General features: G+C 39.4%; 1 protein-coding gene across 2 annotated transcripts in view; it reads left to right on the top strand.

Annotated features, from left to right (window-relative positions):
• Positions 1-249: 249 nt before the first annotated feature.
• Positions 250-16,414, top strand: part of LOC141106388 (membrane-spanning 4-domains subfamily A member 4A-like) — a 56,720-nt gene continuing 40,555 nt past the window's right edge. For both annotated transcript variants that reach the window (XM_073597134.1, XM_073597133.1), the window contains exons 1-4: positions 250-367; positions 7,394-7,666; positions 10,915-11,028; positions 13,103-13,159. In XM_073597134.1, the coding sequence (XP_073453235.1) occupies positions 7,406-7,666; positions 10,915-11,028; positions 13,103-13,159 (432 nt within the window). In that variant the 5' untranslated portion in view covers positions 250-367; positions 7,394-7,405. The remainder of the gene's footprint in view (positions 368-7,393; positions 7,667-10,914; positions 11,029-13,102; positions 13,160-16,414) is intronic.

Genomic DNA, 16,414 nt, shown 5'->3' with positions numbered 1-16,414 from the left:
TGAGCCAACACACTCTGTCCATTATCAAGGATTAGATTGTAGTTTGCTTAAATATTTGAAACAAAGACCTTAGTACACAAAGAACCAGGAAGAAGTCATCCTAATATAAACCCTTCCAGGAAAAAACTCCATAACCTTTTTCTATAATATTTCTTGGCTACATTTCTAAAAAAATACCTCTTTATATCAACTAATGCATAATTACACGCATTTCTTTCAATAGTAAGCATGGCTTGTTTAGGAAAACAAAGTGAGCCAATAAAATTGTCTGCTGTAATCCTTCTTGTGTGGTGCCACCTCTATACAAACCCAAACAAGAAGGACAAATCAATCAGTTGGCGGTTCAGCACAGCAGAACAAAAAATAGGTAAGAATACTTTTTTTTTTTTTTTTTTGTTATTACCAATGAAATGAAATAATAATAAGATTATACTTTCTAAGTTAATAGTTTCTACATTTTTAAAACTTAAAGGCTTTGTTGTCCCTTAAGCAAAGTTCCAAACCAGCAGTGGTCTATCATAATAATTAGGTGGACCACATATGGGTAAATGTCCTCTGTTATTTTGTGTGTGCCACATTTACCAAGCTGAGTAAGAACGCAAACTTGTACAGAAGAGTGATGGCAGAAGAAAATGGTCATTGGAGCCTACTCTTATTTTTTTTTTTTTTTAACATGTAAAACAAAATTGTTTGTTTTAGCCTTTTTGCCTACAATACAGACCCTGTGTTTATCCCAAGCATGTTTAAATTCACTTACTGTTAATTTAGACATGCTTGGGATAAATAGACATCTATACTCAGACAAAAAAAAAATCTTTATCAGAATCACTTTTTATATAATCCAGCTGTCACAGCCCATGCTGGCATTGAGCTTATCTGAAGAAAAGGTTAACCACTTCATCCACTTTGAGTCTGAATGGAGCTGTGATGATCCAGGGCTTAGGTTAGGTTCACACATTTGCAAATTTGATGCGTTTTGAACCGCATCCAATTCGCATGACATGTGAAAGAACATTGCTTTCACATGTCACGGAATGCGGATTCAATGCAAATTGAAAACGAGTCCTGTCAGTTTTCTGAGCAGTGTGGTACGGCTCAGTTGCAAATTCTGGCCCATTGACTTCCATGGGAACGCTTCTCAATCGCATAATCAGTTGTGATAAAAAACAATAGTGAGGGGGCGCTAACGATACAGTAGTGTTAACACAATTCTAACGACAGTAGCATTAATTAATATTAGAAATGAATAAACATCATAAATACTATCAAAGTGCAACGTGCTCAACAATAATGTGAATATAAATTAATAATAAAAAAGTCCTTTGAAGAATTTATGGACTTTACAGTGATAAGTTACCAATGTAACAAAGTCTAACACCATCACCCATTTGGCAGTGAATCCACAGAAACACTCCTGATGTGCTTAGTTAGGATTTCCTACTCACCAGATATGACCTCTTTAATTTAAAAGAAGGTCAAACTTGCTTGGTAGGTATAATCTTTAGACTTGCTTAAATATCATTGGAGCTATGACAGGAGACTTAAAATGATATCATCCTCTCCACCATGGTGACCCGTTGGAAATAAGATAAGGAAGGAATCATAGAGATTAAATCTTTTATTAAAACAATTTTAAACAGGTAATAGAGTGCCTGCTTACATTAGTGTGACCGGAAGGCGCCTCGACGTTCGTTTCGTTTTACAACATCATCAGGATGCCTTCCGGTCACGTCACGTCTGGGTCCAAGTACATGACTCTACATGGTAGAGGAACGCACGCTGACCCAGGAGCGCGAGCCGGGCGGTGTATGATTCCTTCCTAGTGATATATGTGGGCTATCCTTAGTGCCAGGAGAAGGCACACGCTAATGTAAGCGGGCACTCTGTTTTTTAATTCTTTTATTTAAAAAAATGTATGCTATGGTTCCTTCCTTCTCTTATTTCCAATGGGTCACCATGGTGGAGAGGAGACTATCATTTTAAGTCTCCTGTTTAGACTTGCTTGAATATCATTGGAGATTAACAGGAGACTTAAAATGATAGTCTCCTCTCCACCATGGTGACCCATTGGAAATAAGAGAAGGAAGGAACCATAGCGTAATTTTTTTTAATAAAATAATTTGTTTGATATTCTTTTTAATTAAAGGGGTCATATCTGTCTGGTGAGTAGGAAATCCTAACTAAGCACATTGGGTGTGTTCCTGTGGATTCACTGCCAAATGGTGATGTTGTTACACTTTGTTATATTGGTAACTTCTAATCACTGAAGAATTTATGGACTTTACAAAAGACTTTTTTATTAATTTATATTCACATTAACATTGAGCATGTTGCACTTGTTTATGAAGTTTATTAGTTTCTAATATTATTTATGCTACTGTCATCATAATTGTGTTAACACTACTTGATCATTAGCGCCCCCTCACTATTGTTTTTTTATCACTCAAGGTAGTATATCCACACTTTTAGGGGAGCAGCTATATTGGCTATTATATTCATCCATGCTTTTCTTTTTTGGGTTGAGGTTTCCCTTTCACCTTTTTATTCAGTTGTGAACCTGATCTTTATGTAAACCTGACGTGATACTGATCAAAAACTGTTCTGAAACGCTGAACAACTACTTTGTCAATTAGCTGTGAAAACAGAGCTTGAGTTGGCACCGCACATGTGAACCTAGCCTTTAACCACTGCAAAGACTCAGCCGCCTGAGGAAGAGGTCCTTAGCAGCCTCAAAACATTACTTCTTTGGTGACAAGGTACCCAATCTTTTTGTTTGAACATGGCTGGCTAGTAATATCTTGGTTCAAGGCTGGGATTAGCAATACAATCCCTCTGATGTTTCTTGTGGAGCATACACAGTTTGTGTGGCAAATTTTCTAGGAAGAAAATCCCTACAAATGCAGTAAGAGGAGAGTACTCCAGTCAAAACTAAATATGTTGCTGCTGAAAAAAAACACTTCACCGCCTGAGAGCAACATGCACTCATTGTAGCAAAAGACCTCAGGAGGCAAGAGGTCAGACAGCATTAAGGCCTGGTTCAAACCTATGCAGTTTGCATATTTCAGGTGCATTTTGCTTTTGCTCCATTGAAGTCTATGGAACCAAAAACAAGAAAAAAAGTCCTTGGCCCTTTCCATAAAATGCACAGATGTGAACATGACCCATAGGAAATCATGTTAAATGGACTGTAGTGTGTTTCTGCAAAACTGAAAACACAGTAAAAAATGAATAGGTGTGAACCAGGTCTAATAACCCACCTGCCACCACCCCAACCCCCCCCCCCACATCTCACGGGTGATGGCGGTGGTTTCTCTCTGGGCGGCTGCTTCCTCGCTTTCACTGCGTCTCCCTCCTCCTCCGGACAATCTGATCGGATCTCCTTTCGGCCAATTGAGTGACCGGTCTCAGGACACGCTTCCTGGTTGGCCGGGAGGAGAATCCGTGTTACAATAGTGAATATTCATTCGCTATTCTCACATAACTGGGTGGACTGATGGGTCCTGCCATTTGTCCCAAGTGGGTGCAAGCTGTTTGCAAAAATTGCTGTGTGCATGTTTCTCAACACAATAACCAGGCAGTGAGTGTATTTTTGAAGTTAAATGAATATTTAAACTTGGTTGGGGTGTAGGGTGAGCCTTGGGGTACTCCAGATCTAGTGCAAACTGAAACAGAGGGCACTTTCTGGTAGTAGCTAAACTCCTCAGAATGAATTTTTTGTGGGAAGAGATAATGGACATACAGTCTAGGGGACTCTGGAAGTAGGCCTAAAGCCTAGTACACACAGGCCAAATGTTGGACAGCATTGGCTGGTTCAATAGAAACCGGACGACATTCCGCAGTGTGTACTGCAGCAGGTTCAGCCGGCTTCTGTCGAAGGGGCATGACCGAAAAAGGTCTGCCGATGGCTGAGAGCGCTGACCAGAATGTTCTGGTGGGGGAGGGGTTTCTCCCCTATCAGAGCACAATAGCATAGCAGGGGAGATTGCTGTACTAACATCAGATAGTTAGTACATCAGCTCCTTCTTAGCTGTCAGTTTTTTTTCGTTCAACCCAGTGAAAAAAAAAAAAAAAAACTAGTAGTGTGTACTAGGCTTAAGTCAGCAACTCTGGAACAGTCTCTCAAGGATCTCTCTCTCTCAGGCCTCCACTCACTGTCCCTGTATACATGGATGTCTCCCTCCAGTACTGACCAGACCCTGTGATGTGAGCCTCCAGGACAGATTCTCAGCAGCTTTAGAAATAACCCCCCAGCTCTCCTTGAGCTGGGACCTTGTTGGACCTCCTGCAGTCTTCAGCTAATCTACCCAGAAGGACAGTAGCCCCTTCAGGCTGGGTCTCTTTCACCAGGACAAGGACCCTGCTGTTCCAGGCCCCAGACTATAAATACACATATCAGCCCCCTGCTGGTCACCTTCTTGGTCATGTATTTGCCGAGGCTGTATGAATATTCAGCCCAGGGTCTGCCACTTCTGACCTACTATATTCCAGAACTTACTAGAAGACGGGAGAAGTTGAGCCTGCAACCAGCAACACCCAGAACAGCCAAAAGCAATCAAACGCTGCTGCACTGGGTACAGAGGAGCCAAAACCTTAATTTACCATATTCTACTAACAAGGAGGGCTTACACATCATTACATAAGTACTGTTTAATGCAGAATAATGATCTACCATCATTGCCACCAGAGGAGAAGGAAAAGGCTCAAGGGGGATATTTATTAACCACTTGCGGACCGCCCACAGTACATTTACTGTGGCTGGGCGGCCACTCTGTGCCAGATCACATGCCTACTGGGTGATCTGACACTTCCAGGTCTGGGGCGTGCACGTGCGCCGCCGCCGACCCGCTACCACTGTGATCACACACAGTGGGAGCCCAGCGGCAGGTACCACAGACTCAATGTCCGCCAGCACCCGGGAATTACACAGGCAGAATGACAATCTGCCTATGTAAACAAGGCAGATCGTCGTTCTGTCAGCGGGGAAAGCTTTGATTCTGTGTTTCTGCAAAGCAGGAACACAGATCTTTGCCTTCCTCTAGTCAAAGCACCTCCCCCACAGTGAGTAAGCACTAGCTAAGCACACAGTTAACCCTTTTTTTGCCCCTGATGTTAACCCATTCCCAGCCAGTGTCGTTAGTACAGTGATACTGCATATTTTTTTTAGCACTGATCACTGTATTAGTGTCACTGGTCCCCAAAAAGTGTCAGCTAGGTGTTCGATTTGTCCTCCGCAATGTCGCAGTCCCGCTATAAGTCCCTGATCGCCGCCACTACTAGTAAAAAAAAAAAAAAAATACCATAGTTTAGTTTGCGCAAAAGTTGATATACACTTATTGGGATTTTTTTACCAAAAGTGTATAGCAGAATACATATTGACCTAAATTGATGAAGAAATTAGATTTTTTACATTTTTTTTATTGGATGTGTTTTATAGCAGAAAGTAAAAAAAATATATATATATTTTTTTTTTTCAAAATTGATGGTCTTTTTTTGTTTATTGCGCAAAAAATAAAAACCACAGGAGGTGATCAAATACCACTAAAAGAAAGCTCTATTTTTTATGAAAAAAAGGACAAACGTTTTATTGGGGTACAGTGTGCAATTGTCATTTAAAGTAACGCAGTGCTGTATAAGTGTATAATTATTCCTGCGCTATCATGTGTGTTACGGCAGAGCTATTGGGAAAAGCTGCCTGCACCGAATAGGGTACAACTAGACCCTGCTACCAGATGAATAAATTATTAAAGTGGTGCTGCGCTAATCCTAGCAAAAACACAAATAAAATTAGTATCCTAGTGGGCTAAACAACACTAGAATATGGAGAATACAGAATAAACAGTTATGGATAATATGTGATCAATCCTACGTGGAAACAGAACACTAAAAAAGGTGCAAAGTGCAATCGTGATATGTATAATAGTAACTTTCAGTAGATATCCATAGCTAGGATATAACTTTAAAAATGACAAAAGGTGCAGCAGCAGATGTAGGAGAAAATCCTCCTATATAAAGTGCAAATTATTCAATAAAACAATAAATTCCAATGTGTAATATACATGCAACAAACACAAAGTGACTTATGCAATAAAAGTCCACGTGACTAATAAGGCATAAACTTAAAATCAATCAAAGTGCTTAAGCATAAAAAGTCCTCCTCCACAGAATAAAACCGGCTTCCTAGCATGCACAAATTGTGGTGGAGTGCTCAAATAAATCAAAATAGTGCTCCTCTTCTTGTTCACACACAAACTAGTAAGCAGTGGCCCTTACCTTAAGGTAATGGGGTAACAGCATATGACCAGTAAAGGGAACACCATCCTTTAAGTTTTCTCCTCTATCTTGGCGGTCCTAGTCCTGGAACATAGTTCCCCCAGATGATAAGGGGGCACGTAGTTAGAAAAAACATGTGACTTCATCAGGGACTGAAGTCCCTGATGAAGTCACGTGTTGTGTAACGTCACGCCTATCATCTGAGGGAACTATGCTCCAGGACTAGGACCGCCAGGATAGAGGAGAAAACTTAAAGGATGGTATTCCCATTACTGGTCATATGCTGTTACCCCATTACCTTAAGGTAAGGGGCCACTGCTTACTAGTTTGTGTGTGAACACGAAGAGGAGCACTATTTTGATTTATTTGAGCACTCCACCACAATTTGTGCATGCTAGGAAGCTGGTTTTATTCTGTGGAGGAGAACCTTTTTATGCTTAAGCACTTTGATTGATTTTAAGTTTATGCCTTATTAGTCACGTGGACTTTTATTGCACAAGTCACTTTGTGTTTGTTGCATGTATATTACACATTGGAATTTATTGTTATATTGAATAATTTGCACTTTATATAGGAGGATTTTCTCCTACATCTGCTGCTGCACCTTTTGTCATTTTTACAGTTATATCCTGGCTATGGATATCCACTGAAACTTACTATTATATATATCACGATTGCACATATTATCCATAACTGTTTATTCTGTAACGCAGTGCCGTATCACAAAACATAGCCTGGTCATATAGGGGGTAAAATCTTTCCGAGCTCAAGTGGTTAAACTGGGGTACACAGAATCTGATGCAGCTGTGCATAGTAACCAATCAGCTTAGAGGTTTGTCAAAGCTTAATTGAACAAGCTGAAGTTAGAAACTGATTGGTTACTATGCACAGCTGCACCAGTTTTAGTAAATCTCCCCCAAAATGTCACCATATTGGCCAGAAGACAAACAGAAAAAGATGTACCCTTTAATAAGATAAAATTCCATCTATGAGTGCTATGTTCAGATCTTCATACGTTTGTTATGATTACAGTTCTACATTATAAAAAAAAAATATTTTCTTAGAATTTGTTTGGCTTTTTTTCTTAATGTGTGTTCATTTATGTGTTTGTTTCTTCCTTCAGTGACTTTTCATAATGTCCTCCCCAGTAAACCAGGAAACTGGCAACAACTATGGGACACAACAATACAATATGCAGACTGGTGCTGTGCTGCTAAATAGCCAAAATAATTACCCAGCTCTAATGACCCAATCACCACCAATGGGACACGTTTTCCAAGTAGGTCCACCTTTGGTCAGCGTTTCCAATTTCCAACCAGGGTGGACTGTAGTGCCGCAGGCATACTTACTGAATTTTTATGAGGCCTTTCTGAAGGGGAAACCAAAATCTCTTGGGGTAAGTAGGTGCCTGGCATCCTTTAAACATGCAAAATGGTTAGGTATGGAGGATGTCAGCTTTGAGGAAAGGTGTCCTGAACTATCCCTGGCATATTTAAAGTATGGTATTACGCCCCCAAAATAATATATTGCAGCTTAACAGTTCTTATGCCCCGTACTCACGATCGGACTTTCCGCCAACAAAACCGTGGATTTTTGTTCGAAGGTTGTTGGCTCAAACTTGTCTTGCATACACACGGTCACACAAATGTTGGCCAACAATTTCGAACGTGAGAACGCGGTGACATACAACACGTACGACAAGCCGAGAAAAAGGAAGTTCAATAGCCAGTGCGGCTCCTTCTGCTTGATTCCAAGCATTCGTGAACTTTTGTGCGACGACCTTGTGTACACACGATTGGACTTTCCGACAACAAAGTTTTGTTGGTGGAAAATTTGAGAACCTGCTATGAAACATTTGTTGGCGGAAAGTCCGACAGCAAATGTTCGATGGAGCATACACGCGGTCGGACTTTCCGACAACAAGCTCACATCCATTTCCCGTCGGAAAATCCGACCGTGTGTACGTGGCAGTAGATGTGGTGGCTGCATTTAGTTTAGTCCATCTAAGTCTGTTAGTTCATCTAACACTACACTTTCCCCAGATAGACAATGCTGATGTCCAAAGGTAACAAAGAATTGGAGCTGCGCTGCTAACACATATAAAGTACATATATACAAATGAAGTGAATGAGAACACAATTCAGTATACATTGAATAGGCACAAATAATATATGATATAAATATATCCTTATGTGTATGCCATAATCAGTCCATCAACCACAGGTGAGTGTGAATAAATCCTATACATTTTGTTGACTTGCAAGCATGAATCCTGTGCACCACAACAATAAAGTGCACCAGTACCACATAGCTTGTCATCTGGTAAGCACACAATCTAAGGAGAGCTTGCGGCTATAGCCCAGCCAAGGCCTTTATCCAGGGAGTAATTGAGGTAACAGCTCATGGATAGACTCCTTCCAACACAGAGGCAGGACACCAGTCACAATATGCTTGTATGGATACAAACGGACTCCATACTTAATGGTCATGGATATCAAACCAACCTTCTATCCAGTAGACAATAATGTAGATGAAGTTGGCTCGAACAGCCAACTTGATTTGGGCACTGGAGGAGGAAGGGGGAGAGCCTGCACCACCTTCCATTCATTCCCGGGGCCACCCGGCAGCCGGCTTCATCTACATCATTGTCTACTGGATAGAAGGTTGGTTTTATATCCACGACCATTGAGTATGGAGTCCGTTTGTATCCATACAAGCATATTGTGACTGATACCCTGCCTCTGTGTTGGAAGGAATCTATCCATGAGCTGTTACCTCAATTACTCCTTGGATAAAGGCCTTGGCTGGGCTATAGTCGCAAGCTCTCCTTAGCTTGCCATCTGGTAAGCTCATAATCTATGTTGTGATGGTGCACTTTATTGTCGTGGTGCACAGGATTCATGCTTGCAAGTCAACAAAATTTATAGGATTTATTCACACTCACCTGATTACAGTTGCCTGGATTGGCAGTCCCTAGAAGGATTCTGCTCTACAGTAGACCCTAAGTTACAGACCCTACCACCCAATACAGTGCTCAGTGCCAGACCAGCTCTACCTACGGAACCTCTGTCACTGCCCACCACAGCTCCATCTCCCGAGCTTGCTGGTCCTTCTTCCTGACAACCCATGAGGCTATGAAGTGAGAGGTATCTGTATTCCATAACCTCAAGGGTTACCTTAAGATGGTACACTTTGTTCCCCAGTTCTTCTTCTTCCCAAGTAACTGAGACTAGACAATTTCTTAACCAGTAACTTTTTTTACTGCACCATAGTTAGATGTACGGTTGGAAGACATTACATTTTGTGCACTATTCAAACGTCACTGAACATTCTCCTTCTCATTTATCAGATAAAATGTACCAGGCTGTTTGTTGGGCTGTGTAGTTTAGTGCTGCCCATACCTTTTTAGAATAGGTTCATTCCATTTCCATAGTAGTCCAGTTATTTATCGGAACTAATCCTGGGGTCCCGCTAAAGAGAAACTCCTCCACTACACAGACTCACCTATTGACACAGGTTGTCTTCCCTGTTCCCCTTCCATACATGATCTGATCTCCTCCTACTATTATCACTTCAGAAGCAGGAAGTGAGTAATGTAGGGGAACACAGATTAGGGGTGTCAGGAGAGGAGCAAAGTTTCTCACAAGCTTGTAATTTGTGGGTGGTGACATATATTAGTGTGTGCTGTGTATTGTTTTTTCTTACAGTATATATGTTTACCTGGATTTGGGAGCTTGAAAGTCTCTCAATCAATGGCCAGCAAACTGGCTAATTTCCAATGGCATGTAGCAGACAGCAATACTTTTGTATCAGTCTCCCTCATCCCTGTACCATCTGTACCCCTATAAGCGACACTACCCTCCTGAACCTTATTCACATCCTTCACATATTGAAAGGTTTCATCTATGTCTTCCTTTTCCCTTCTGTACACATTCAGTTCCTGCATTCTCTCTGGTTGGACTAATATAAGCAATGCCTTGATAGTGTTGGATATAACATAGCAGACAATCCTCCTTCATAAGGGTTGATGTGCGATGAAGGTGCAGTATAGATGGACCTTGGTTTGGTCCCAGGCTGCTGCCACTCTGATAGCTTTAAAGAAATTGCTCAGTAGAAGACAAACGCTGGAATGGGTATTGAGGAGTGCCCAGTAATTTTATTGAATAATGGTATTAGATAAAGCCAACACGTTTCAGGGCAAAGATCTCCTCTTTCTACTTTTTCTGTACTCCAGCCCCGAGGAAGAGGGGGGAATGTTCCCTGAAACACATTGACTTTATCTGATAACTTTATTCATTAAAGATCTCAATTTGACCTCTGAGTGTCATGAACCTTTGTACTGGTGCTCCTCAAAACCGACACCAGAGTTTGCATTGACACTACTGACACATTTTATCCCTCAGACCTTTTCACTATTTTTTTTCCTTCTATTAATTTATTTTTATAAATTAAATCTCCAGGAATGGTCCAAGGATTGTAAATGAGGTCTAAGCTCCATGTCTGCATAATGGAATTAAAGCCTCCTCCTTTTGACTTTTGAAAATATTTTATCGTGTTAAAGATTATAGGATGTTTTAATGATTGGGTTTACATCTAATTTAATAGAACACAAATCTGCATTAACCTTTTGTTTCTTTCCTTTAGAGTTTGGTAATCATTGTGGCCATCTTAGAGATTGCTCTTGGCATTATATCTTTCTTCATTGGAAATGGTATAATTACATTTTACAGTTTTACTTCATTCTGGTGTCCTGTGTTCGTAAGTATTGTTTAATTTGCTGTCATTTATTTGCTGTAACTGAGCGGCAAATATTTATTTTTTTCCCCTGGCTCGCAGCACTGAGTATTCTCCTGAAGCGGACTTACAGTCATTTTTTCAACTTTCCATTTATTAAATCTTCTGCCCTTGTTGTTTTAACTTTGGATAGTAAAAACTGTTTTTTTCTGCCAATAAATACCTTATACAGCCCACTTCCTGTTTCTTGTCTGGTCATTAGCCTAGGCTTATAAAATCATGCACAGCTCTCTGTCTCTCTCTCACTCTTGTGAAAGTTTGCCAGGAAGGGAGGGGAGGTGAGTCATAAGAGGGCCAATAAGAGCTGCAGAGCTGGAGGTGTGCCCCTGTGTAAATCCAGGAAGTGAACAGGCAGCAGCTTCAGCTGCCAACAGTCAAGATTACTGCAGCCAGCCTCAGTGGAGGGAGATTTCTGCAGCATATTTGGCAAGTACAGAATCACAGTATATACAAAATAATATGCAAAGTTTGTTGGAGGGAAGCTTCAGAATGGCAAAGATGTGAGCAGACTGCTTCTGTCTGTTACTGTTAAAGAGGATCTTCAATCAATGGCCTGAGGTTAGGGATGCCAGCTGAGTACCAAATGTAAGTGGGGGGCGCACAGGCAGCTCATGCACGGGAAGATGTACATGGATGTCCTCCCGGCAATTAAGGCCTGCGCTGTAGCCTTTTTTTGGATATAGCGCGGGCAGGAAGGAGTTAAAGCGGGGGGTCCACCTATCTATCGTTTTTTTTTTTTTTTGAGTTCATTCACAAACTTTTCTTCTCAGCATTACATACTCACATATTGTGTGTAATATGTCCGCCTGTGTCAGATTTCGTCGGAAAGAATAACTTATATTATTCACTGCAGGCGGTTTCCATCTTCATTGTGGGCATTTGAAGCCCACAAGCATTTATTTCCTGGATGTGGTGAATGCTGTGCTCCCAGCATTCACCGCTCATTCCCGCACATGCTCAGTGGCATCCTGGGAAGCCTGAGACTAGCTCCCAGGAGTCTGGGAGAGGCTAGAAACATGCCTACTCCCAGGGGAGGAGAACCAGGAAGTGCAAAGAAGAATAGAAAAATAAAAGGTAATTACGGCGATACAAATTTTTTTAAACGGCATGTCAGCATCTAGGCAAGGAAGAGAATACATACAGATATTGTTCAAAATTTGGGTGGAACCCCGCTTTAATCACCACTGGGGTTGTTTTTTTTTTTTTGCTAAACAAATGAAAAAAGACCAAAGATTTTGGAAAAAAATGTTTTTCTTAGGTTCTGTTATAAAATTTTGCAAACAGGTAATTTTTCTCCTTCACTGATGTGCGCTGATGAGGCTCCACTGATGGGCACTAATAGGCTGTACTGATGGGCACTGTTAATAAGGACACTGATGATCAGTACCCTAATTATCAGTGTAGATGTCCCCTTACACACTTGCCAATTACTGGCTCTCCTCTCCTTGCGCTGTGATAGTGTAAGGAAAAGAATGCCGCTAACCTGCAAGTGTGTTTACATTATGATCAGTTGTGATTGGACACAGCTGATCACATGGTAAAGGGCCGCTGAGATTGGCACTTCACCCGGATCTGTGATCAGCTATGGCTCGGTTGGCAAGTGGTAAACATACACCGTTAACCCTTTATTAGGACAGACAGTGTTCAAATCTAGTTACAATTGATAAGGAAGATCTGCCTGCACAGTACAGACAAGGTTAATTATGGAAAACACAGCTGTCCAGCCCCCTTATAAACAAAGACAAACTAGTAGGATTTGTCCTTGCTGTCCAGAATAGAATATCTAAAAAAGTAAGCGGAAATTTTTTTTTTTTTTTTTTTTTATGTATTCCACGTGAATTGGCACATACAACTAATATCAATAATACGTATCCCAATTTTAATGAAAAAGTGAATATACACTTTAAGGGACCCATCCTGAAAATCAGGTTTTGTGTATTCCCATTACAATATAAGCCATCAAGTGCCCCTCTGTGTATCGGCAATTCATTTTGATTCCCAATATGTATTTTCTTCATTACATGTTATTATATTACAGTATATCATTGCGGGATCGCTGACAGTCGCAGCACAGCCTAAACCCAACTTATGTTTGGTAAGTTCTTTTTTGTAATATCTCTCTACTGCTAATGAAAAATAGTTTAAGTCTATAGAGTTTGATCAGCCTTTGCATATTGAATTTGTTCTGTAGTCGATGAGAATCCAGGACTCCTGTGCACTTTAGTTTTATCAGCATAACTTGAACATCCTGGGGCAATTGATCTGGAAAAATCATCCCCAGTGTGCAATTTTTACTGATTATTATTATTATTTAAGGTACTTATATAGCGCCATCAATTTACACAGCGCTCTACATATACATTGTACATCGGTCCCTACCCTCAAGGAGCTTACAAGCTAAGGTCCCTAACTCACATTCATATAAATACTTGCATACTCTGGCAGAAATTGTGAAATTTTGGCATTTATATTCACTAATCATGCCAAAACTGTGTTTTATTCAAGGAATACAATGATGTGATCCTTGAATAAAGCTGTGGAACCGTTCTGGAGATCACATGAAGCCATTTATTATTACATAGTGTTTTTTTTTTTTTTTTTTTTTTTTTACAATAGATTTTTATTGAAAAGATTTTCTTAACAATACAGATTGACATTGACACGATAACAATTGTGACTAACTTCTTTGCAATAGTTCTTAAGAATATTCTTATACAAATACAGTAATTGATAGTCTGTACCAGCCTACCCCTATTGGGTTCAAACTGTAGGCATGGATAGGCCATCAATTGCGTTAATTAGTTGAATACAGAAAATTGTAAGGAAAACAAAAAAAAAAAAAAAAAAACACAAAAAAACAAAAAACAAAATATATATATATATATATATATATATATATATATATATATATATATATATATATATATATATATATATATACACATACATATATATATATATATATATATATATATATATATATATATATATATATATATATACACATACATACATCTAAATTAACTGAACAAAACTTGTTGCATAGGTTAATAAAGTGGGTCCAGGATGATATACTACATCTGAGGTGTGTTTATATATGACTTCAGTGTACTTCCAATTTGTCATAAGATTATATATTACATTGTTTTAAGTAACTGGATGCTTTGGGATGGGATATCCAAGTACTCCATTTCTTTCTAAATGTAATGGTGGAATAGTTTTTATAAGCCAGCATTAATTCGTATTGGGCCTGTGTGTGAATTCTGGCTATAACTGTCGATAAATTGGGTGCATTACTGGATTTCCAGAGGCTGGATATAGTGAGTCTTGCTGCTATTAGTGTGTGGAATACAATTGTTCTGAATTCTTTAGGATATATATCTAAATTAATACCTAGCAAGGCTGTGGCAGAATTTAGTTTATTTAGGATGCCCGTGAGGTCTGCAATGAAGGAAGTTATTGAATTCCAGAAGCTTTGCAAACTTTTACAGTTCCATAGAATGTGTAAAAGGTTACCCGTCTGATCATTGCATCTCCAGCATAAATTAGATGTAGAGGGATATATTTTCGATAATCTATATGGGGTCAGATACCATCTATTGAGTATTTTTTGTGCATTGTCCCAGTGCTCGATACATGCTGACGACTTGCTAGATATATGAATGGCTTTTTTCCATTGTTCCCAGGTAAATTTTTGTTCTAGATCTCTCTCCCATTTAATCATGTGTGTGTTTTTATTGTCAAATGGGTGAGTCGATAATAGATCATAAAAAAGAGAGATTCCTTTTATTAATAGTTGATTTTGACGTGTGAAAAATTGCCATATAGTTAAAGGGATTTCTACAGGGTTAGTCGGGTTGAAATCTTTTAGTTTGGTATGTTTCCTCAATTTATTTAGAGTGATCTCTTTATAATGCAAGGGTAAATTTACGTAAAGATGATAACCTTCTTTAACCCATTCTTCAGAATTTAGACGTATTTTACAATAATTGATTGCTCCTGTCGGAATCATTAACTTGATTTTATTTTGGAAATTTTTAGTTTTTGAAAGTATATGTTTCCAAGCTATTAATGTGGTTCTTATACTGAGTAGTTTAGGTATATTAATCTTTGGTAGTATAGCGTAAGCTATTGCTAGGGCACACAGGTCGTGTCTTTTTGTGACTTGTTTCTCTATGTTTAGCCATAGTTTGTCTTCCGTGTTGTTAAACCAATATCTCATCTGATCTAATAAGGTTGCATAATAGTAGTTTTTGATGTCAGGTAGGTTCATTCCTCCTAAAGATTTTCTGGTAGTTAAGATGGAAAATGCCACTCTGGGTTTCTTTCCATTCCATATGCACCTTTTAAGTTTTGTATTCAGTTGTGTGAAAAATTTGGACTGGATTGGGATGGGTAAACATCTAAAATGGTATAGTATTTTAGGGAGGGTTTGCATTTTAAATGCGGCTATTTTCCCTACCCAAGAAAGTTGTGTTTTTTGTATGTTTTGTAAATCTTTGTTGACTAGGTCTAAAAGGTGGGGGTAATTAGCTTCGTATATTTTGGTTGGTGGGTAGGTAAGTTGTATTCCCAAATAGCTTATTGTGCAGTTATCCCAGTTAAAGCCATTTTCCTTGCGTAGTGTATTGATTAGTGTCTTGGGAATGTTCATAGGGAGAGCATAGCATTTGTTTTGGTTTATTTTATAGTACGATACCTCCCCAAATTTATCTAGTAATTTTTGAGCTTCAGGTAAGGAAGAGGTAGGATTGGTTAATGTAAGTATGATGTCATCTGCGAATAATCCTACTTTATGCTCATATCGTCCTATAGTTATACCTTTAATGTTGGGGGTTGATCTTATATATTCCGCAAGTGGTTCTATTGCTAGTGAGAAAATTAATGGGGATACTGGGCATCCTTGTCTGGTTCCGTTAGTAAGGGGGAAAGTTTTAGAAATTATACCTGATGTGAGTACTTTGGCCGTAGGATGAGAGTATAGTGCCATAATTGCCGAGTGGATGAATCCTTGAAATCCGAATTTGTCTAGAGTTTTGGAGATGTATATCCAGTGCATTCTATCGAATGCCTTTTCTGCATCTAATGTTAGAAGTAAGGAGGGAGTTTGATCAGTATGAATTTGGTCAATTATATTAAGAATTCTTCTAGTGCTGTCTGGTGCTTGTCTCCCTTTAGTAAATCCTACTTGGTCGGCTTTAGTTGGGGTGTTATGTTTACTAATCTGTTGGCTAGGATTTTAGCATAGATTTTTAGGTCAGAATTTAATAATGAAATGGGTCTATAATTTAGAGGGGATGAGGGGTCTTTACCCTGTTTCGGTATTGTTATTATAATTGCTTCCAATAGT

This window comes from Aquarana catesbeiana, linkage group LG08 (assembly GCF_042186555.1).
Source record: "Aquarana catesbeiana isolate 2022-GZ linkage group LG08, ASM4218655v1, whole genome shotgun sequence".
In the NCBI taxonomy this organism is placed as follows: Eukaryota; Metazoa; Chordata; class Amphibia; order Anura; family Ranidae; genus Aquarana; species Aquarana catesbeiana.
The sequence above is the reverse complement of the archived record's forward strand: the minus strand, read 5'-3'. Positions and strand labels throughout refer to the sequence as shown.